Genomic DNA, 21,167 nt, shown 5'->3' on the forward strand with positions numbered 1-21,167 from the left:
GAAACAGGTTTATCACGACGACGATCTTTCTTGCAGCAACACGTAGCGGGCCACTTTGCGCAAAAGCAGCCTGCCGCGAGCGTTTCCAGCGCAGAGGTGCACGCTACTAGTCAGCTGGACGATTTGATCGAAGAAGATTTCATGGAGGAGCGCCTAGAGGACGAGTTTCAGCCGGAAGAGTACGCCAATTCGGTCTTTCGGGATGATGAACTGATGTAGTCATGCAATTTTATACGGATACGAACACGAAAGGTGAATATTTTTTGCACATGTTATATCACGGCCAATGTTCTTTGTTGTGCTTGGCGACTTTTTGAATGCTCACTTGCCAGCTCGTGGTTTATCCTTCTCCGCCATACTTTGTTCTCACGTACGCCGTCAAAGATCATCCTTAGCAGGTCCTCCTCGAGCATCGTCCACGTCTCGTGCCCGTAGAGAACGATCGGTCTTATCAGCGATTCGTATATGGTGCACTTTTTACCCGCCTAAGGGTCCTGTGGAGTCCACAATAGGTACGACTACCGGTGAGGATGCGCCTCCGAATTTCCCTGCTGCAGTTGTTGTCCGACGTCACCAACGATCCGAGGTACTCCTCGATAAACCTGGACACGTCCCCTTCAATCGTCACGCTCGGTCCTATGCGAGCCTCAAGAGACTCGGTTCCTCCTGCCAGCAGATACTTCGTCTTCGCCAAATTCACTTTCAATCCAACCTTCTCCTAGCCACCTCCTCGAACGTTCTGCCGACAATGTCCATGTCGTTGGCATAGCAGATGAACTGGTTGGATCGGTTGATAACTGTGCCTCAAGCCCAATGTTGAAACAGAGGCTGGATACACCGTCGCCTTATCGCAGTCCCTTGCGTAATTCGGTCGGGTCGGACAACGCACCCGAAATCTTCACGCTGCACCGTGCTCCATCCATCGTTGATTTAAGCTTCCCGGGAAAGCCGCTCTCTTACATGATCTTCCATAGCTCTCCGCGAGAGCTCCGAGTCGTCCGAGTCGTACAGCTGCCGTTCTACGCATAATTGTCCCATATTCAAAAAAGTGCAACTGAGAAAAACGCGATTGAAATTTTTCTACCGATTTCTGTGTTTCTACGAATAATTGTCCCGTGGGTTCCCTAATCGGCCCAGTTAGCAGTTTACCACCCTTATTTGTGATTCTCTTGCTATACAACAGGTAAACAAGACATAATGCTTAGTAAAACTAATGATTCCGTGTAAGAAAATACTTGGTGGGGCAATTATGCGTAGAAGTTCAACGATGGGACAAACAGACTTCTTTAGTCGTATCCGTTAAGCTAAGAACAAGATTGTCCGTTCGACGCAGTGGTGAACGCAGGACGCTGTTCGATTTTTCCATCAGCTGTCAGTCGAACAATCTGCAGGGGTTGCTTTGCTCAATGGTCGATGACTGGCAGGCTATGATGACAGGCGCCAAATTTTGCGTTTGCGTCCAGGTCTGACGGACAATCTTGTTCTTACCATAACTCATCTCCTTATTCATTGCCAGTCCAATCCGACTTAAACCTGGAGTTTCTTTTAGTCCTGTTAAGTAAAAATTGTTTGATTAAAGTTAAAAAATCGTTGCTTAGAAAAAATAAAACCTGTTCCCAACCACAACTTAAGACGGCGCTTCCAGAACCTTAAACTTGACGCCCTCTTCTCGCTGCTGCTGCAGCTCCAGCCACTGCTCGTAGTGGGCCTTTTTGCGGTGCGTGTAGAGAATCGATTGAAAGCTGAACGTCAGCGGACAGAACGTACACTGATATAGGGACTTTCCCGTGTGGGTGGTCATGTGCTCGTTTAGGCGGACTTTGACCTGTAAAAATAAGATTCGATTTTAAAGTATAGCAAACAAAGTCAGCTCGTCACAAACCTTAAACACACGTCCACAAATGGTGCAATCAAAGCGACGAGTGTTGCACGTGTCCGATTTGTGGCTCCATAAATGATGCTTCGATTTGAACATTTTACCTGTTGAAACGAATTTCATGTCAGTTTTTAAACATGACTGATCTTTAAATAAATACCGCAAACATCGCAAGCTACCGGAGCCTCGGTTGTGTGAACCGAATCGATGTGTTTGGTCAGGATGTACTTGTGTTTGAAGGTGACCCCACAGATGCTGCACTTGACCCGTTCCTTGACCTTGTCCTCGTGCTCGTCCAGGTGTCGGTTCAGCGCAAAATTGCTGCGGAACATTTTCGGACATTTTGTGCACATGAGCGATGGAAGCGTGTGGACGACGCGTTTGTGGGCTTCCAGCGTGCTTTTGCTGAATCTGGAAAGCAGTAAAAGTGTCTATCAAGAAGGATTCAGCGAGATTCGAAAAGTTCTTACGGTTTGTTACAAATGTCGCAGAACACGTCCTTCACCGCGTGTTTCCGTTCCACGTGGGATTTCAAACTTTTTTCGCTCGTCAGAGACTTTCCACAGTGCTCGCAACAGAACGTAGCTTCGCCAGGTGCTGCGTGGGCGCCTTCCTTGTGCTTCGGAAGGTTCTGGAAGATGTTTCCGCACACATCGCATCTAAAAAAGAAATTTCAACTAATTTTCATCAAACGTCATACACTCCCAACATACCGATACTTTTCCGGATTGAGATGAAAGTCCATGTGGATAACCAGCATCGACCGGATGTTGCACTTCTTCTCGCACAGGTGACACTTTAGGTATCCCTTGTCGTTGTGCTCATCTCGCATGTGCCTCTTCAGATCCTGCATGTTGTCAAAGTCCGCTTCCGGAACGCTCGGGTCGGTCAACCGACTTACGTCGCAGATTTCACACCCAAACCGTTTGTAAAACTCCAACAGTTCCTCGTCTCGGCCGACAATCCGAGCCATTTTCTCCGCCGGCTTTCGATCGTGGTCCAGCTCGTGCCTGTCGCGTTTCTGCTCCGTAGCGAATCTACGCGGACACAAACTGCACCGAATGGGCAACTTTTCCTCCAACTCCGGCCGATGGATGCGCATATGTTTGGCCAGTGCCACTTGCTGATCGTTCTGCTTGCCGCAAATCTGACATCTGTACTTGTCCGGATCTTCATGGACCTCTAAATGGCTGATAAAGTTCCCGGGCGTGTAACATCGTTTGTCGCATATCTTACACTTGATATAAGCCGGTTCGTTGTGAAACTTTTTGTAATGCACCGTGGCATGGTAAAATCTATCAAACTCAACCCTTTCCGGGCACAAATAGCATATAAATTCTTCAATGTGCGCAAACAACTTTGGATCTTTCTTACGCTTTGCTCTTTCAGACTTAGGTGCCACCTCCTCGTCACTGTTAGAATCTTCTATTTCTTCATCATTGCTTGTAGAATGTTTCCGCTTTCTCTCAGAACCCTCAATCTTGACCGCTTCCTTACATTCCGATCGGTCACTTGCATCCTCTTCAGACGAAGGACTTTCAGCCTTGTATTCGATCTGAGCATTACTTCGCCTAGTAAATCTTATAGGCACGATCGCTTCCTTCCCCGAATCTTTCCCTTTCCTAATCCTGGTTGATCTTCTTGTTGCCTGCGTTTCTTCCAGTGCGTCCCGCTTCAAAAGAGTTTCGTTTTCATCCACGACAACAACCGGATCCGTTTTAACCAACTCAAATAACTCCGTGCGATCCTCGTCGCTGGACTCATCGCCAAAGTGATCTTCGGTAGCGCCGAACGGATCATTGTCCAGTAACTCAAGCTTGCCAATATCATCCTTGGTACAGTAATGGACTTGCTCCACCTTTTCGTAAAATTGGTGAAATTTGTACAGTGAGTTCCAGCATTCGTCGCAAATTGATTGTTGTTCGTTTGAAGGTGTAACCTTTATAATTTAAAATAATAAATTACTAGTTGAATATTTCTTTAAGGAGTTCGCTTTACCTCAAACCATAAATATTTTGATATGATAGTAGATATATTTTTCTCTACATTGCTCTCAGCATATATATCCAAGTACAGCGGAGCATTCTCCACCAGACACACTTTACAAACATTTCCAGGCATTGTTAACTGAACTTTGCCAATAATTTAATAAATACAACATCCAAGCTTTTCAAAAAAAAGTCTAATTTTGTCCACAAAATGTAGAAAATCTACTGCCCTGTTGACTATTTTGAGATTGCTGCCGATGTAAATAGAGAACTGTCATCTAGGTTTAATTTTAAACCAGTTTACTGGAATAGAATACAAAATTGGGTACAATTCAAAACAATCGAAGGACAAAATTGAATAGAAATTGAGGCACACCTTCTTCAAAGACCCCGGCGCACTTACTTAAAGGTGAGAGTGTGTGCGTGCAACATGGCCCAGTCACTAGAGACCCTAAATAGAGGATCTAGAGACTAGAGACCCTAAATTAAGGATCTCTACCAGTCACGACGTTCTAGCAGGATTCTAGCAGAGTTCTCACAGAGCTGGATATTCTTAAAGCATTCTAGCAAAAATGTTCAACCGTTTTAGCAGGATTCTGGCAGAACCAGCTCTGCTAGAATATTTCGTGACTGGGGGAGTCAAACTACAGAATCACAAATCCGTATAAATAATTTCAAGATTGTTCAGGTGTAAACCGAAAACGCGATAAAAAATTAAAGTGGACGAATAAGGCTTTTAACTGCTTATTGAATTGTCGATGTACAGGACGCCGCACTGTTTAATAATTTTCTGACGTACATTCAATTTTGCAGTCCAAATCCAGTCATTGAATTGGAAAAATAAAATTATTTTTCAAATTTTCTTTTCTTGATTTGTGTGCACCTACGTCGAAGACCATGATTGTTTACTTTTTGCTCTTTGGTCTGACAGTCTTGGTCTGACAGCTTTATCATGGATTTTGGTCTGGTATAGGCGAGGGATAGGACACAGCACCTTCCTGTTTTTATTAGGTCCTTTTAGGTGCTGTGACCAGGTTGGAACCGAGGATCAGTAAAACAATATATAATAACAACAAAAAAAAACTCCTTAAATTCCATACTTGGAGATCATGTAACTGACTAGGGTTATGGCCTATCTACAATCACTTAGCTTAGAATAGTTAAGTAAAGTAAAACTTAGAAAATGTACACAACTTACGGCCGTCATCCACAATCAACTTAGAAAATTTGCTGGGCTGATATACGTTGCTATGCAGTTGTTTGTTTACCTTTGATATGGAAACGTCAACTTACCGTAGATTTTGAAATTTTCTAAACCATACGTCAAGTTTCTAATTTTATTCCTTTTCATTGTAGAAGATCAGATTCATTTCCATTGATTCAAACTCCTAAGCTAAGTGAAATTTTCTAAGTTAAGTGATTGTAGATAGGCCATTACTTGGTCCAAGCGGGTCTTGCAGGTTTTGAACCTGCCGATGTACTCGGAGAAAATCCCCCACAGCTCAGCCGAACTGTAGAGTACCTCCCCGGCTTCCTTCTCCGTGGCTCCACCGTCTCGGGGGCCACCTTGGCTGCTTCCTGCGGGTCGAGGGCGATCCTTCAATTTTCGGTCCGGAACTGCGCCCGGCAGCGGAGGGAACTCCGCCGGCGTGAACGCCGGAACTGCTGGACTCTGCTTCTCCACCTTCCTTGACGGCGGTTTTGGTTTCGACGCCTGCTGTCGCCGCTGGATGAAATCCGCACGCTTGGGGCAGCTGCGGTCCGTAGCTTCGTGGGCACCAGAGCAGCTGGCACACCGCTTTGGCTGGGCTTCCTGGACTTCGCACTCGTCCGTCTTGTGGGGACCCCCACAGTTGTTGCACCTCCCCTTGAGGTGACAGTTCCTGGTTCCATGACTCAGCTGCAAGCAGTTCCTGCACTGGGTCACGTTCGGTCGCTTGTTCCGGTAGGCCTCCCACCGGATGTGAAATCTTCTCAAGCGCTTGATTTCACTCAGCTGCTTGAGGCTGGTGTACCCTTTGGGGAAGACCACAATGTACGGGGTTTCCTCTGACGAGGCGAACTCTCCCTTTCTCTTGATGGCGTGCACCTCCACAGCATCCAGGTTTTGCGATTCCTCGAGAACTCCACTTTGTTCGCAATCAAATGGGCCCGCGCGGTCTCAAAACGCACCTCGGAGGAACACAGCAATTTGATCCCAAACGGAGTTAGCTTGAAACTTGGCTTGGTTGTGCACGGCGACATTACACTCCTCATCTTGGCGTAGCTCGTATTCTTTACCGCCAGAGGTGGTGGTTTCTTAGCCACTGGAACCACTGGAACCGGTGGGACGCTTCCTTTCCCGGCTGGTATACCATTGTTATTGTTGTTGTTCCCCACCAGCGGGCTGAACTTGTTGTTGTTGAGAAGATTCTCCTCTGGGCCATCCCCGACATCGGCTCCGTTGCTGGTCTTCCTCCGCTTCCCCGTTCCATTTACGGAACGAAACTCGTCCCCGTCGGAGGATTCTTCCACCTCCATCCGTAAGCACTGTGCCGCGCCACGAAAACAGCAGAAAAAACAACCGATCACTCATAAAAATCCAAACGTAGATGGTACACTGTAACTGAAAATCGCACTTTGCTGAGTTCGTTTTCCCACCTCCCAAAAAAAACAAACTCAGCAAGGTGCGATTTTCAGTTGCAGTGTACGTAAAAAATCACTTAGGGAGCATTTTTTTTATTACGTAACGCAAAATTTTGGATTTTTGACACCTCCTTCCCCCCTAACTGCGTTATGTAATAAAAGAACGCTCCCTTAACCCCGGCCCGGCACTCGACACTCAAAATAATCCACACGTTGATGCTACCTGAAAAACCAGTCCAGTCCGAAGAAAAGTTATTTCATTTTTTGGCTCCATAAGGTTTGCTGGTAGCAGGCGTACGATGTACCTGCGATGTACATACTACAAAGTTGAACCAAAAATCAAGAGGCAGTGGTAACTCTGTGTTAACTTGTGCAATAGAGTAATATACATCCTCACTTTCTTTCGTATATCGTGTACGTACACGCAGTACATGCGCACGTAGATAACTCTATAACTCTGCAGTGCACTCTTTTCTAACCTCTAAATCGAGTCGTCGTAAAACTAACTCATGAAATTATAAAATAAAAAGGAGTCAAGAAACAGCTTTACGGGGCAGAACAAAGGAAGGGGAGCGACAATATTTAACAATTTAATTGGGTCCTAAAATGAAGCTTGGATTGCTGACTGTTTACAGCGCTAAAGCTTATTTTTCTGCATACAATGACCCGTCTTACGATCACAATGAATTTAAAATGGATTTTAAATCAATTTGAAAAAAAGAAAAGGGAACTATAGTTGATCTATCCAGTTTTTTAAGCGAAGATGGCGTTCGAATGTTGAACGTCCGAAATGTCAAAATCGTGCAAGAGCACCAACATTAGAAAAAAATGCGGCTGTCATGCCATGGCACACTTTTTTCGTAACGTTGGTACCACTGCGAGATTTTGACATTTCGGGCGTTCACCATTCGATCGCCATTTTTGCTTAAAAAACTGGATAGAAAAAGTGTTGTCTTGTCAACTTTGTTTGCATTAAAATAAAAAAAAGTGATCAGAATTAAAATGCTCTTAAAGCGTGTTTTTAATCGTTGTACATAAAAATTTACATAGGGCTTTAGGCACCTTATTTTCTGACAAATATTTAAAAAAATATAAAATTATGAATTTCGACTGAAGCGTGTAGCACACCTTCTTTTCCACGCTTCGAAGTTGTAGCGACGCTGCGACCGGGCTCCCGGTCCCGAACAGAGCTGTCAAATTTGAGCGATCAAAAACACACCCTTACCAAAAATCATGACTTTTGAGTTCCAAATTCCACTTTTCATACGATTTTTTCAGTTCAACCCATATAACCATTTTTATGGTTGTAGTACCTGAACTCAAAATCGTATGAAAAGTGGGATTTGGAACTCAAAATCATGATTTTGTAAGGGTGCATTCGACGCAAAGCTTCCTTCAAGCGAAACGCCAAACGTCCTTCTTTTCCGTATCTGTACGTCGAGGAAGTCGGACGTGTACGAAGACAAAATGGTGAGTAATTTAGTTGTTCAACAACGTGGACTTTGTAATTGTTTCAAGTGTTAGCGTACGGAATTCAAAGTGTTGGGCAAACTTTTTTCGGTTAAGTTATTGGTAGTTACTAGTCGTTTCAATAGGTTCTAAAGCATTCGGAAATTGTCATGTTGAAAAATGCCACGCGGTTTTGATCTTTTGTCAATTTCTCTGTTTTAGTTCATAATTTGTTCTTTTGTATACATTTAAAATGTAGCTTAATGCTATTTCCGGTATAAATCCATACAAAAAGTAATTTTACAATAGTTTTCCTCGTTTTTTCCTTCAAAATGTGCTCATCGTCAAACATAACCTAACTTTTTCTTTCTCTTGCCCTCCCTTCCACAGTCTCACCGCAAGTTCTCTGCGCCCCGCCATGGCTCGATGGCGTTCTACCCCAAGAAGCGCGCCTCGCGCCACCAGGGCCGCATAAAGGCTTTCCCCAAGGATGACCCCACCAAGCCGGTCCATCTGACGGCGTACCTGGCCTACAAGGCCGGTATGACCCACATCGTGCGCGAGGCCGATCGTCCCGGATCAAGTGAGTTTAGCGTGGTTTGCTCTTTTAGTTGAGGTTATGTTTTACCGGGTTGCTGGGATTGGCTGGCACTCTCAACGTGATGATCAATTTTTGTTTACGGTTATTTCTGATTAACCATGATTACAAACCAGTTTAGAACTAGGGCTGTCTGACGAACGAGTTATATTAATTAGCTGGTTTAATTAATTAGAGAATAGTTGCCTAAAAGTGATTTACTTTTCACAGAGATCAACAAGAAGGAGGTCGTAGAGGCTGTTACCATCCTGGAAACACCTCCGATCGTGATCGTCGGTGCCGTTGGCTACATCGAGACCCCGTTCGGACCACGTGCTCTGTGCAACGTTTGGGCCCAGCATCTGTCCGAGGAATGCCGTCGCCGTTTCTACAAGAACTGGTATGTATCTGAAATTGTCTGTGGCATTTCGTCACTCGCACATTTGTACACGAGACTTGAAGTGATGAAGATCTTCTTGCTTTGCAAGATGTCTAAAACCCCATGTTTGAAACACTTTCACTGCTGCTTTCCATCTGATTCAGTCATTGCAAGTCTTGCTGCATTCAAAACCCATTAAACTCGTACTAATAAGTTCCCACAAAAGCTCTTCGATCGTTGTAAGAGAGCTCCAATGGGTCATGTGAGCCAACATTTCGCTGGGAAATATCTGGTGACCATGACGAGAGAAAACGGTTCTCCGCTCGAACTCGAAGAGGGCCTTTCTCTGGTTAGTTTTTTCAAAGACCATGTTTCCGTTCCGTTCTTCCGTTCGATAAAGGCACGTGAGCAAGAAGAAGGCTTTCACCAAGGCCTCCAAGAAGTGGAACGACGATCTGGGCAAGAAGTCGATCGAGGACAACTTCAAGAAGATGATCCGCTACTGCAAGTTCATCCGCGTCATCGCGCACTCGCAGGTAAGACAAACGACTTGTTGACTCTATACTGAACTCGACATCACCTTGGCGGAACTGTTGCCCTCTGGGCGACGGTTCCGTCTAAAATACCGGGGGCCGGCCCTGTCACTCAATGCACGGCTGTTCCTCAATGTCGAAGAGTAAATTGCCCTTCGGGAGGCGATGGACGGTATATTCCTGATCTTTCGCGTAGCCCCTGGGCTGTGACCGCGTAGATAAACCATACCAGCCACATTTCTTTCCACTCGAAATTCAAATTTCGGGCCACTTGAGGCTCTTGATCATTTGCTAATTTTCTTACTTTGTTTACTCCTCTAATAGATCCGTCTGATCAAGCAAGGTCAGAAGAAGGCCCACATCATCGAGATCCAGCTGAACGGTGGAACCATCGAGGATAAGGTCAACTGGGTCAAGGAGCACCTGGAGAAGCCCGTGCCGGTGGCCGATGTGTTCGGACAGGACGAGATGGTCGATTGCGTTGCCGTCACCAAGGGTAAGGGTTTCAAGGGTGTGACCAGCCGTTGGCACACCAAGAAGCTGCCCCGCAAGACGCACAAGGGTCTGCGTAAGGTCGCTTGTATCGGTGCCTGGCATCCGTCCCGTGTGGCGTTCACCGTCGCCCGTGCCGGTCAGAAGGGTTACCATCACCGTACCGAGATCAACAAGAAGATCTACCGCATCGGAGCTGGCATCCACACCAAGGATGGCAAGGTAAAAATCTTTCACAATCCAAATTACCTTTCTTTGTGCTTTTATGATGAAACCTTTTGTAGCCGACATCAATTTAATATACTACATTTCGACGAAAAATCGTGTGTACATAATGATAGGACTGATGCACAAAGTTCAATTTCCCAAAAGCCAACCTGCGCGATTAAACCCCGTCACTAAACCGAGCCCCTTTTCCCTTCCATTTCACCTAGGTCGTCAAGAACAGCGCCGCGACCGAGTACGATCTGACGGACAAGACCATCACGCCGATGGGAGGCTTCCCCTTCTACGGTGAGATCAATCAGGACTTCCTAATGATCAAGGGCTGCTGCATCGGTGCCAAGCGCCGTATCATCACGCTGCGCAAGTCGCTGCTGACGCACACCAAGCGCGCCTCGCTGGAACAGATCAAGCTCAAGTTCATCGACACCTCGTCGAAGATGGGCCATGGTCGCTTCCAGACGCCGGCCGACAAGAAGGCCTACTACGGTGTGCTCAAGAAGGACCGCATCCGCGAGGAGAAGGCCCAGGCTGCGGCTGCCGCTGCCGCCGCCAAGTCGTCGGCTTAAGTGTCTGTGTGTATGTCAATGATGTACATTTATGGTTGAGAATACATCTGATGTGAAAATACAGAACTTCAATCTTTGATTGCTTTAAAAGAAATTCATGATTTTCCGCGTCGCATCCCTTAAAAATTATAATATTCCGGGAAAAAGATTGCAGTAAAGCAAAGGTCTTTGGACAAATCAATAGATATGATGTATAAGTTTTAGTCGGCTTGGTCTAATCTCTTCGCGATTGTTGGTCCATTAGGGGGGAATCGAGTTATATGGGAAAATTTAAAATATGATAAAAATCCATTCTTACTCTGTACTTACCAAATGAAGCATTCCGGGTAGTTGTGTCTGGGTACAGTAGTTGTTCGGTAACTGGGCTGAGAATGTAGCCCAGTCACCGAATTCTGCTCGCTAACTGGGCTGAATAGAAAATTTCGCATAACATTTTCCTGATAAAACATTAAAATAAAAGTTACTCAAATTAATTTACCATACTTACTGTTCATATTTCTATAATTGTGAGTTAAAATTGAATAAATTTTCGAAAAAGTCTTTGTATTTTTTGAAAACGACTTTTGGATCCATTAACCCCTCGGTCATTTTGTTTTGTTTTGGTTTTTTTGACGTTTGTCTGCTTTTTAACTGGGCTACGGCCCAGTTATCGAGCGCCCAGTTAAAAAGCAGCCCAGTTAAACAGCGCCCAGTTACCGAACAACTACTGTAGCATGTTTCGAAAAATATTAATGCCTTCCGACCGGTCTTTTAACTAAAAGAACCATCAACCGAAAAAATCTGTCACGATCCAGTCTGGAATATTTTTTGTGGTAACATGAATCTGCCGCTCTAATCGAGTCCGCCCCATATGTAAAAACAGCAAGCCGAGAAAAACGCATGCCAAAATCGTCCCGACCATAAGGCTACGTGTTAGAATTTTACAAAAAAGTGGATTTCTCCGGTTTTCCAGAACAAAGTTCTAATTTTATTAGGTTTTCTGAGAGTTTTTTTTTTTTTCATTAGGCGAAATATTTCAAAAGGCGAAAATCATATATAAATCATTTACTCAAATATTTCCGTTCTTTTTTTTTTAATACAGTTATTTAAAAAAATCTTTCAATTCACTTTATCATGATTTTTTGCGTATCACACTTTTAATACAAATCACTTCTTCTTTAGCACATTTCCGGAGTTACAGTTCAATAAGCCGTATCTGCGATTGTAAACAAGCAGTCTATCCTTTTGCTCAAGTGACAGTTCACGTCAAGTAATAGGGTATAGACTGCTTGTTTGCAATTGCAGATCGCCCTATTGAACTGTAACTACGGATTTTATAGTAAAAGATTATTTCCTCTAAAGAGCAATGTGATCGCTCGAAATCCTGATCGTAGAGATTTCGGCTAGTAGCGTACTGGACTTCCAATTCTGAGGTCGTGTGTTGTGTTCGAGACCCATACGCGTATGATAAAGATTCAGAATTAAAAATGCATAAAAGTCATATTTTATTCCAGATCAACTGAACCATGTAAAAGGGCCAAAGATAATGCGTAAACAATCAATCCATCCTGTTAATATAACTGTAAAGATGAGATCGAAGTGAGAGTAAAAGAGGTGTTGTTGTGCTGGTAGTCGCAGTCGAAAGAGACCGATTTTATTCAAGAATGTTCTGATGAAAACTCTAAGACGTTACGTCAACTGTTTGACGTAACGTTCGAGCAGGGCTGTACACCACAACTCGCCCTCCCTTTGGAAGATTACAATAACATTGTTATTTTAATCAAAACCTATAATTATACATGATTGCAAACTATTGAACTTTACGATAATGAACTTGCTAAGATAGATATATCCACTGGAAATATTCGATTTCCGCTTTTTGAAGAAATTTCACTTCTAATCACGTAACCAAAATCACTTTTAATGAGCATGTTCCCCGTATGTAGCATGTCGCGTTCCAGCAATTTGGCCTCGAATGCATGTCCCGATTCGAAACAAAATCCTGCCTTGATGTCCTCTGGGATTTCCCAAGGAACAACTCCTCGTAAGCTGTATCCAGCTATCGTTTTCAGCTCGGGGTTGCTCGGCTTCTTTACGCGAACTTTTGATGTGAAACCAATGTTTAGCTCCTTGTCCTTTGACACCAATTGCTCCAGCGTTGATTTAATCACGTAACACTTTACACACACCAATTTCTGATGACTGAATTCAGTTAAGGCTCTGGAAGGCATCATTCCCGATCAGCCATTTGGCGGCCATGTTTGTTTTAGAAAAACATTCAAATCTTGATTCAGAATGTTTCAATCAAAAAATGGGTTTCTTTGTGTTGTTTGCAGAAGCATTTTATATATAGTGATTATTTTTTCATTTTAATTTATTATTTGTGGACCCACCTGAATTCAGAACCATCATTGACAGTAATTGCCCCAAAAGTGAAAGACACCTTAAATTTGAAATCTGCCTTACTGAAATTTTCAGTAAATGAAAACATGCTTAAATTTCAGCAAACTTTGACAGCTTCATACAAATTTTAACTGATGTTCAGCGAAAAACAAACTGAAAATTTCAGTAGTGCAGTTTTCAGTAAATATTAACTGAAAACGAACATCAGAATTTGCGGTTTACCTTTACGACAAGAGAAAACAATCATTTGTGCATTAGTTGAATTGCGACTTTATTGTTTAATGCTACGTGTATGAAATAAAGTATACTGTCAATTCTATCTTTTTCAATATTTTGGTAGGGGATAGTAGAGTGCTATCAACGATGATGAGTGTTTCGATAATCGAACCACAACAGCTTTCGTGCAAAGGATTTACGCAAAATAATCGGCAACATAGATGGAGCCACAACCATAACCTGCCAAAAATATAAAAAAGGAAAGAATCGACCATGACCATGTTTTACAAGTACTTGCTTTTGAAATATAATATGATGTTATAAGTTTTACACATTAACTCTTAACCTTAATTTCTCATCTCAATGACGGTCGCGATGCCCTGTTCTGGCCGGGCCTGAACCTCCTGCCACTCTTCCGGGTGGGCCTTCTTGCGGTGCTTGTATAGGTTGGAAATGTATCCAAATGTTTTGAAACAGAATGCACACTGATACAAACTCGTCCTGGTATGCGTGGTCATGTGTTCGGTCATCGTCAATCTCATGGAAAACCCTTTTCCGCACACTTCGCATTTGAACGGTCGCGAGTCGATCGTGGCCGCGCAGGTATTTGTCCGGTGGCGAATCATGTGGAACTTGGTGCGGAACTGCTTGCCGCACATATTACAATTCACCGGATCCTCCTGGGAATGAATGACCTTCATGTGCTTGGCCAAACTGGCCCCTCTACGCATCTCTTTTCCACAAAGTTCACATTTTACCGGTTTGCGGAGCTCGACATCGTGTTCGCCCTTGTGCGATTCAAGGCCAGAGCGAGTCTTGAACATTTTAGGACACTGTTCGCACATGAACATCTCATCAGTGTGTGCCGACTTTCGATGGGCGCTGATGGCCTTCTTGCTGAATCTGGGGGATGAAATACCGGTTAAAATATGTCAGCGTTTCTAATACAGGTAGTTCAGTTGAATACTCACGACTTGTGGCAGATGTCACACGTAACGTCCTTAACGCCGTGCACGCGGTCAATGTGGTTCTTGAGGTTCTGCTCACATCGGAACATTTTTCCGCAATGCTCACAACCATAATTCTTCTCGCTCTTTTCGGCCTGCTCTCGACCATGTGCTTTAACTTTGTGTCTCTCAAGAAATTGGAAAACTTCTCCACAAATGTCGCATCTGAAGGAAAAAAAGGCAAGGCGGTAAGGTGATTGTGCAATTCGAAGGCAAATCAACACCTACCGGTAATTATCCGGATTCTCGTGCACGTCGACGTGAACCATCAACTGCTGGCGACACACGTTCTTCTTCGAGCAGAGGGGACATTTGAGATATGGCGTCTTGTTGTGCTCGCCCGACATGTGAACTTTCAGATCCCAGAAGTTTTGATACTCGACGCCGTCGTTCTTCTCCTGGTCGCAAATATCGCACGAGATTTTCTTGTAGAATGCAATAAGCTCGTCATCGCGTCCCTTTTCACGTCTCACGATGTGCAACTTTCGGCCGTGCAATCTCTCGTGCTTGGTCAGAGCCCGCTCCAACTCGAACCGCCGAGGACACTGCGTACAGGCGAACGGGAATTTCTCCTCCATTTCTGCCCGGTGGGCACGCATGTGCTTCTTGAGGGTGATCTTCTGATCGGTGACTTTGCCGCAAATCTTACATCTGATTAAGAAAAATTAAAACAATTACATTCATTGCTTATAATGCTTACTATTAACCTACTTATTCTTCTCCGGATCTTCATGCGTTTCCATGTGATTTACAAAGCCCCCAGGCGTGAAACATTTGCGGTCACATTTGGGACACTTTAAATACGCCGGTTCACCGTGCAAATCCTTATAGTGAAGATTGGCGTGATGGAAGCGATCAAACTCAATCCGATCCGGACAGAGATAGCACACAAACTCGGTGATGTACGAAAACAGACGTTCATCACGGGACCGTTTCCCTCCCGATTTTCGCCTATCTCCGTCGTCGTCGTCATAATCGGAATCGTCATCGCTGTCGCTTTCCTTCTTAATTTTCATCCTACGCTTATATTTCCGCTTCTTGACTACATCCTTCGAGCACTCTCCACCATCCGATGCGAACAAAGCGGACAAATCATCCAGCGGTTCCTGCTTGAGGGCGGCATTCTTCGGGGGCCTTCCACGGCGCTTTCCATTCTTCGTCAGAACCGGTTTCTTTATCTCTTTCACCTCTTCCTCGTAGTCATCGTCATCGTTGTCGTCGTCGAAATCGGCAGCCAGAAAGTCATCCGGGTCAATTTCCTCCGGATCCGAGTCGGTCAGTTCCGTCTTGAATGTTGTCGGCTCATCCTCGCTTGCCTTCACTCGTGTCGTGGGTATCGGAGACGAACGGAACTTCACGGACGGTTCCCCAATCTCACCTGCCGACGAATCGGCAATGTTTGTGGTTCCACTCGTGTCAGCAACCCGTGATGGTTCTCCGAATTCATCCTCATCCGGGGGTTCAAGCTTGACCTCATCAATTGGATGAAACTCGAATGCTGCAAAAAAGGCACCAAATCACCCCAGTTTCATACAATCCACTGAACCACCTCACTTACCCGGTTGGTTCGTGACCGGGATCGTCTTGGAGTCGGCATCGCCCGTCTCCAAGTGTAACTTCTCAAGCTTGCAGTAAAACAGATGGAAATCGTAAACATTCTTCCAACATTCGGCACAAACATAACACTGGACCGAGCGCCTCAACTGCGGAAACAGGTCAAATTAATGTCGAAAAAACAAGAGCACTTTTCCGAGCCTGCCAATCGTCGGTGAAGCGGCAAAAATACTTACATCGAACCAAAGATGCTTCGAGATGATCGCGGAAATATTCACGGTCTGATTTTCGTCGCAGAATATGTCCAAAAACCATTTTGACTTTGTCGCGAAACACAACGCACAGCTTTCAGTTTTCACCATTTTAACTTAACTTTTTCCCATTCTCCATTTTTCACTGCAAATACCACACACGATGAAAAGAAAGTACCTAAATTTAAATTTTATTCGATTTTTAACCTAAAAGTTACGCAAAACAGTGCTTAATTTTCTGTGTTTTTGGTTTTTCGTGCACAAAGCACGATATCTGTCACATTTTGGCGTGTTGCAATCTTTATCGCTTTTGACTCGAGCGCTGAAAAATCTGTGTTGGCGCTGAAAAGTCTATGGTAGAGTGACCAACAAGTTTGCAGCCAGTTTTACGCACATACGCCTTGGATTTAAGTGGATACGCACTTCGTAAGGAACCGCTCGATGGAAATTTCAAATGGGAGGCAGCGAAAACTCGAAGGTACTGGGGTGCCATTCAAAAACCCGGGCCGAAGGCCCTGGAATACTGCGTCATCCGTCAAACGCTTATAGAGCTTTATGACGTTTCGCGTACACACACTAGCGCACCATTTGATTTTGCTGGCCGGACAAAATTTAACCTCAATATTTTTCGTGTACGTACACGCAATACATGCGCACGTAGATAACTCTATAACTTCCTTCCCTCAAATCGAATCGGCACGATTTCTGCTGCATTCGATTCGAAAATTATTCAGCAATTTGCTTTTCAATTTTCAATGTTGGAAAAATAAATATTGAAACAACTCAATGTTTTAAAATGTTTTTAAAATGCAGAGATTTTGCAAGCAAAATGAGCGCTTCCCACTCACGGACGGGAATGTCAAGTACCTATTTTGAGGGAAAATCACCCGAGCACCGCGGCCGACACCTGTCGGTATCGAAAAAGGAGGAAGTAGAGAGCCAACATATAAGAACGCGCGTCAGAGCCCATTCTATCATTCACGTCTCAAGCGGTATACGCACTTCGAAAGGAATCGGTCAAGAAAAAAATCAAATGGGCAGCAGCAGCAGCGCAAGCGAGTCAGAGAGGGTGAAGAAAAGCACCAAGAAATCGCTCCCTCTCCTTTGTTCTGCTGTTCGTAAAGCTGTTTCTTGACCCCTTTCCTTCCGATCTGCATACTAGCCTTCAGACGTCGGACCGGCAGCAGCAACAGGAAAGAAAGGGACCAGAACTGCAAAAGAAGCGCGCATCGCCTTCTCGTTATCCAGTTGCCTCTCGATGGCCAGACCGTTTGGATCTTCTGAGGATGGGTGTGAGGTGAGGACTTCCCAACTTTTCGGAGTTGCCCTCATCCCCCGTCCCTCACCCAGCCAGTGGCGAGTCAGCGAAGGCGCCATCCAGTTGCCACTGAAGGCTAAACCTGGGTTGTCAAACAAGCAGGAAGGGGGTGAGGATTTAGGAGTTGTCCTTACTTCCCGTCGCTCGTCCCGCCCGAGACGAGGCAGCGAAATTTAATAATTACCGTGGTGATTATTGCATTCAATCGTAATATTTCGATCGTAATTTCCAAGGTAATTTCTCTACTCACGATCGAGATTTTTCGTAATATTACGATCGTAATTTGTCGATGGTAAGTCGTAATTTGTCGATAGTAGATTGAGATCATTTGATTGTGATTTCTCGATCTTACTTACTTTACTTTACTTTTACTGCTCGTACAACCTCCGGGTCATGAGCTGTCTCCAGATGCGCTGCCACTGAACTCGGTCTTGGGCTGCTACTCTCCAATTCCGACTCGGAACTCCCACATTTCTCAGATCTTCCTCCACTTGGTCTAACCACCTCGCACGTTGCGCCCCCCTCCGCCGCGTTCCAACCGGCTCCGAATTCAACACCAACTTCACCGGATTGATAGTCTGGTTCGGTTGGCGCGCATCCAGCGCGTCCGGCATTCTTGCGACGTGTCCGGCCCACCGGATTCGGCCAGCCTTGGCGACCTTCCGAATACTTGGCTTGCCGTAGAGTTGCGCCAGCTCGTGGTTCATCCTTCTCCTCCATACAGTGTTCACACGCACGCCGCCAAAGATCGTCCTAAGCACTCGTCGTTCGAAAACTTCAAGCGCTTGTAAGTCCTCCTCGAGCATCGTCCACGTCTCATGCCCGTAGAGAACGACCGGTCGTATCAGCGTTTCGTACATGGTACACTTTGTACGCCGGGAAAGATGACCAGACCGTAGGGTCTTGTGGAGTCCATAGTAGGCACGACTACCGGTGATGATGCGCCTCCGAATTTCTCTGCTGCAGTTGTTGTCCGACGTAACCAACGATCCGAGGTACACAAACTCCTCCACGACCTCGAACTCGTCCCCGTCGATCACCACGCTCGGTCCTATGCGAGCCCTAAGGGACTCGGTTCCTCCTGCCAGCAGATATTTCGTCTTCGCAACATTCACCTTCAATCCAACCTTATCCGCTTCCCGCTTCAATTCGGTGTACCGCCTGGCCACATCCTCGAACGTTCTGCCGACAATGTCCATGTCGTCGGCATAGCAGATGAACTGGCTGGACCGGTTGATGATCGTGCCCCGCATGTTGAAGCCCGCCCGCCTCATAACACCTTCAAGCCCAATGTTGAAACAGAGGCCGGAGATACCGTCGCCTTGTCGCAGTCCCTTGCGCGATTCGATCGGGTCGGACATCGCTCCCGAAATCTTCACGCTGCACCGCGCCCCGTCCATCGTCGATTTCACCAGTCTGATCAGCTTCCCGGGAAAGCCGTTCTCGTACATGATCTTCCATAGCTCATCGCGATCGACCGAGTCGTACGCGGCTTTGAAATCGATGAACAGGTGGTGCGTCGGGATCTGGTACTCGCGACACTTTTGGAGGATTTGGCGTAGCAAAAAGATTTGGTCCGTCGTCGATTTCCCCTCCACAAAACCGGCTTGGTACGTCCCAACGAAATCCTTTGCTCGCTCCGACAGACGACAGAAGATGATCTGAGACAGCACTTTGTAGGCCGCGTTGAGAATAGTGATGGCTCGATAGTTCTCACATTCCAACTTGTCCCCCTTCTTGTAGATCGGGCATATTACTCCCTCTTTCCACTCCTCCGGTAGCTGTTCTGTGTCCCAGACCTTGACTATCAGCCGGTGTAGACAGGCCGCCAGCTTGTCCGGGCCCATCTTGATGAGTTCAGCACCGATACCATCCTTACCCGCTGCTTTGTTGTTCTTCAGCTTCTTGATGGCATCCTTAACTTCCCTCATCGTGGGTGCTGGCTCGTCCTCGCCGTCCACCACTCCACTGACGTCGTTTCCCCGTCGTCCTGGTACTCCGCCTCTGGGCCGTTCAGGTGCTCGTCGAAGTGCTGCTTCCACCTTTCGATCACCTCACGCTCGTCCGTCAAGATGCCTCCGTCCTTATCCCGGCACATTTCGGCTCGCGGCATGAAGCCAGTCCGGGATTGGCTGAGTTTCTTGTAGAACTTACGCGTTTCGTTGGAGCGATACAGCTGTTCCATGTCCTGACACTCCAACTCTTCCAGGCGGCGCTTCTTGTCCCGAAAGAGATGGGTTTGCTGTCTTCGCAACTGTTTGTACGACTCCTTGTTCCCACGGGTGTTGTGCAGCAGCCACCTGTCCCGCGCTGCTTTCTTCTCGTCCCAAATCGCCTGACATTCCTCGTCGAACCAGCCGTTCCGTCGAACTCGGTCCACGTACCCGATGGCGCTCGATGCCGCTGCGTTGATGGCTGCTTCCATGTGGCTCCAGCAGGCCTCCAGAGGGCTTCGGCGAGCTCGCCCTCGTCAGGCAACGCAGCTTCGAGTTCCCGCGCGTACTGGGTAGCGACTTCAGGATCCTTGAGCCGCTCCAGGTTATACCGCTGCGGGCGACGGTACCGGATCTTGTTGACCTCGGACAGGCGTTGGCGCAGCTTAGCCACCACCAGGTAGTGGTCCGAGTCGATGTCCGCGCCACGGTAGGTTCTGACGTCGATTATGTCCGAGAAGTGCCGACCATCAATGAGAACATGGTCGATTTGCGTCTCCGTGTTGTTTGGTGATCTCCAGGTGTACTTGTATAGGGGTGTGCTGGAAGAAGGTACTACGTATGGCCATGTTTCGGGAGGTAGCGAAATCGATGAGTCGTAGGCCGTTCTCGTTCGTCTGCTGGTGAGCGCTGAACCTCCCAATAACCGGTCTGAACTCCTCCTCCTGGCCAACTTGAGCGTTCAAGTCGCCGATGACAATCTTGACATCGTGCTTTGGACACTTCCTGTACTCGCGGTCAAGAAGCTCGTAGAAAGCGTCCTTGTCATCGGCGTCGCTTCCCATGTGCGGGCTGTGCACGTTTATGATGCTCAGGTTGAAGAATCGGCCCTTGATTCTCAACCGGCACATTCTGTCGTTGACTGGCCACCAACCAATCACGCGCTTCGCCATGTCGCCCAGCACGATAAAGCTGTCCCCAGCTCGTGTGTATCGCCGCCGCTCAATACATAGTATACCCACCGAGTTCTCGGTGGTCCTTCCCGTCCAGCACACCTCCTGCAGCGCCACGACTTCGAGACCGCGGACCCGCAATTCGTTGTGAAGAATGCGGTCGCTCCCATCGAAATTGAGAGACCTGCAGTTCCACGTCCCGAGTTTCCAATCCCTGGATCCCCGAAAATCGGGTCGGCGATTGGATCGGCTCGCATCTGGAGCTCTCTGCACTTGGTTTTACGGCGGGTGCGTGTAGCCATCACCAACCCCTGTCTCGCCGGAGGACCGTCGTACCAGGACTGTTTAGAGTCCCACCCTGGCACTGAGACTGTTAATCAGCCGCCCTAACCTGGGAACAGACGCTGTTTCGAGCCGCCCCTGACCTGGGAAACAGACGCTCGAGGGGGGTCTAAACTCTATCCGCTGTAAGCCGCCCCTAGCATGGAGAACAGACGCTTACCTCGGCAATGAAGCTAGACACCAGTTTCTTCGAGCCGCCCCTAACCTGGGGAACAGACGCTCGAAGAAGGGGGGGGGGGGGAGGTCACTAACCTTTTTGGAGCCGCTCCTAACCTGGGAAC

General features: G+C 46.5%; 3 protein-coding genes across 5 annotated transcripts; 1 reads left to right on the forward strand and 2 right to left on the reverse strand.

Moving 5' to 3' along the window:
• Positions 1–1,416: 1,416 nt before the first annotated feature.
• LOC6038970 (transcription factor grauzone) lies at positions 1,417–4,130 on the reverse strand. Of its 3 annotated transcripts, none has more exons than XM_038265671.1 (7): positions 3,875–4,130; positions 2,590–3,815; positions 2,347–2,535; positions 2,037–2,287; positions 1,883–1,980; positions 1,622–1,825; positions 1,417–1,551 (listed from the first exon to the last, which is right to left on the reverse strand). In XM_038265671.1, the coding sequence occupies exons 1-6, from the start codon at positions 3,995–3,997 to the stop codon at positions 1,628–1,630; spliced, it is 2,085 nt and encodes a 694-aa protein (XP_038121599.1). In that variant the 5' UTR covers positions 3,998–4,130; the 3' UTR covers positions 1,417–1,551; positions 1,622–1,627. The 3 variants fall into 3 exon arrangements, with proteins under 3 accessions (XP_038121599.1, XP_038121598.1, XP_038121597.1); XM_038265670.1 differs by having other exon boundaries at positions 1,611–1,825; XM_038265669.1 differs by lacking the exon at positions 1,417–1,551 and having other exon boundaries at positions 1,574–1,825.
• Positions 4,131–7,857: 3,727 nt separating this feature from the next.
• Positions 7,858–10,776, forward strand: LOC6038969 (60S ribosomal protein L3). Its single transcript, XM_001848606.2, has 6 exons — positions 7,858–7,959; positions 8,329–8,521; positions 8,747–8,915; positions 9,295–9,430; positions 9,752–10,141; positions 10,354–10,776. Exons 1-6 carry the CDS (start codon positions 7,957–7,959, stop codon positions 10,708–10,710), a joined length of 1,248 nt encoding a protein of 415 aa, XP_001848658.2. The 5' UTR covers positions 7,858–7,956; the 3' UTR covers positions 10,711–10,776.
• A 2,562-nt stretch (positions 10,777–13,338) lies between these two features.
• LOC6038967 (zinc finger protein 14 homolog) lies at positions 13,339–16,286 on the reverse strand. The gene is made up of 6 exons (XM_001848604.2): positions 16,106–16,286; positions 15,874–16,018; positions 15,027–15,813; positions 14,544–14,966; positions 14,280–14,480; positions 13,339–14,211 (listed from the first exon to the last, which is right to left on the reverse strand). Exons 1-6 carry the CDS (start codon positions 16,229–16,231, stop codon positions 13,656–13,658), a joined length of 2,238 nt encoding a protein of 745 aa, XP_001848656.2. The 5' UTR covers positions 16,232–16,286; the 3' UTR covers positions 13,339–13,655.
• Between the last annotated feature and the right edge of the window lie 4,881 nt (positions 16,287–21,167).

The sequence above is a fragment of the Culex quinquefasciatus genome, chromosome 3 (assembly GCF_015732765.1).
Source record: "Culex quinquefasciatus strain JHB chromosome 3, VPISU_Cqui_1.0_pri_paternal, whole genome shotgun sequence".
Lineage (NCBI taxonomy): Eukaryota > Metazoa > Arthropoda > Insecta > Diptera > Culicidae > Culex > Culex quinquefasciatus.

Bases quoted from the DNA above. Each gene is read 5' to 3' on its own strand.
- LOC6038967 (XM_001848604.2), bottom strand. From the start codon at position 16,231: ATGGTGAAAACTGAAAGCTGTGCGTTGTGTTTCGCGACAAAGTCAAAA. The intron at 14,967-15,026 runs GTAGGTTAATAG...TTTCTTAATCAG, and splicing joins GAAGATCCGGAGAAGAATAA to ATGTAAGATTTGCGGCAAAG. The intron at 14,212-14,279 runs GTGAGTATTCAA...TTCATCCCCCAG, and splicing joins TGTGACATCTGCCACAAGTC to ATTCAGCAAGAAGGCCATCA.
- LOC6038970 (XM_038265671.1), bottom strand. From the start codon at position 3,997: ATGCCTGGAAATGTTTGTAAAGTGTGTCTGGTGGAGAATGCTCCGCTG. The intron at 2,536-2,589 runs GTATGTTGGGAG...TTTCTTTTTTAG, and splicing joins CTCAATCCGGAAAAGTATCG to ATGCGATGTGTGCGGAAACA. The intron at 1,826-1,882 runs GTTTGTGACGAG...TTATTTTTACAG, and splicing joins TTTGTGGACGTGTGTTTAAG to GTCAAAGTCCGCCTAAACGA.
- LOC6038969 (XM_001848606.2), top strand. The intron at 8,522-8,746 runs GTGAGTTTAGCG...TACTTTTCACAG, and splicing joins GGCCGATCGTCCCGGATCAA to AGATCAACAAGAAGGAGGTC. The intron at 10,142-10,353 runs GTAAAAATCTTT...CATTTCACCTAG, and splicing joins TCCACACCAAGGATGGCAAG to GTCGTCAAGAACAGCGCCGC.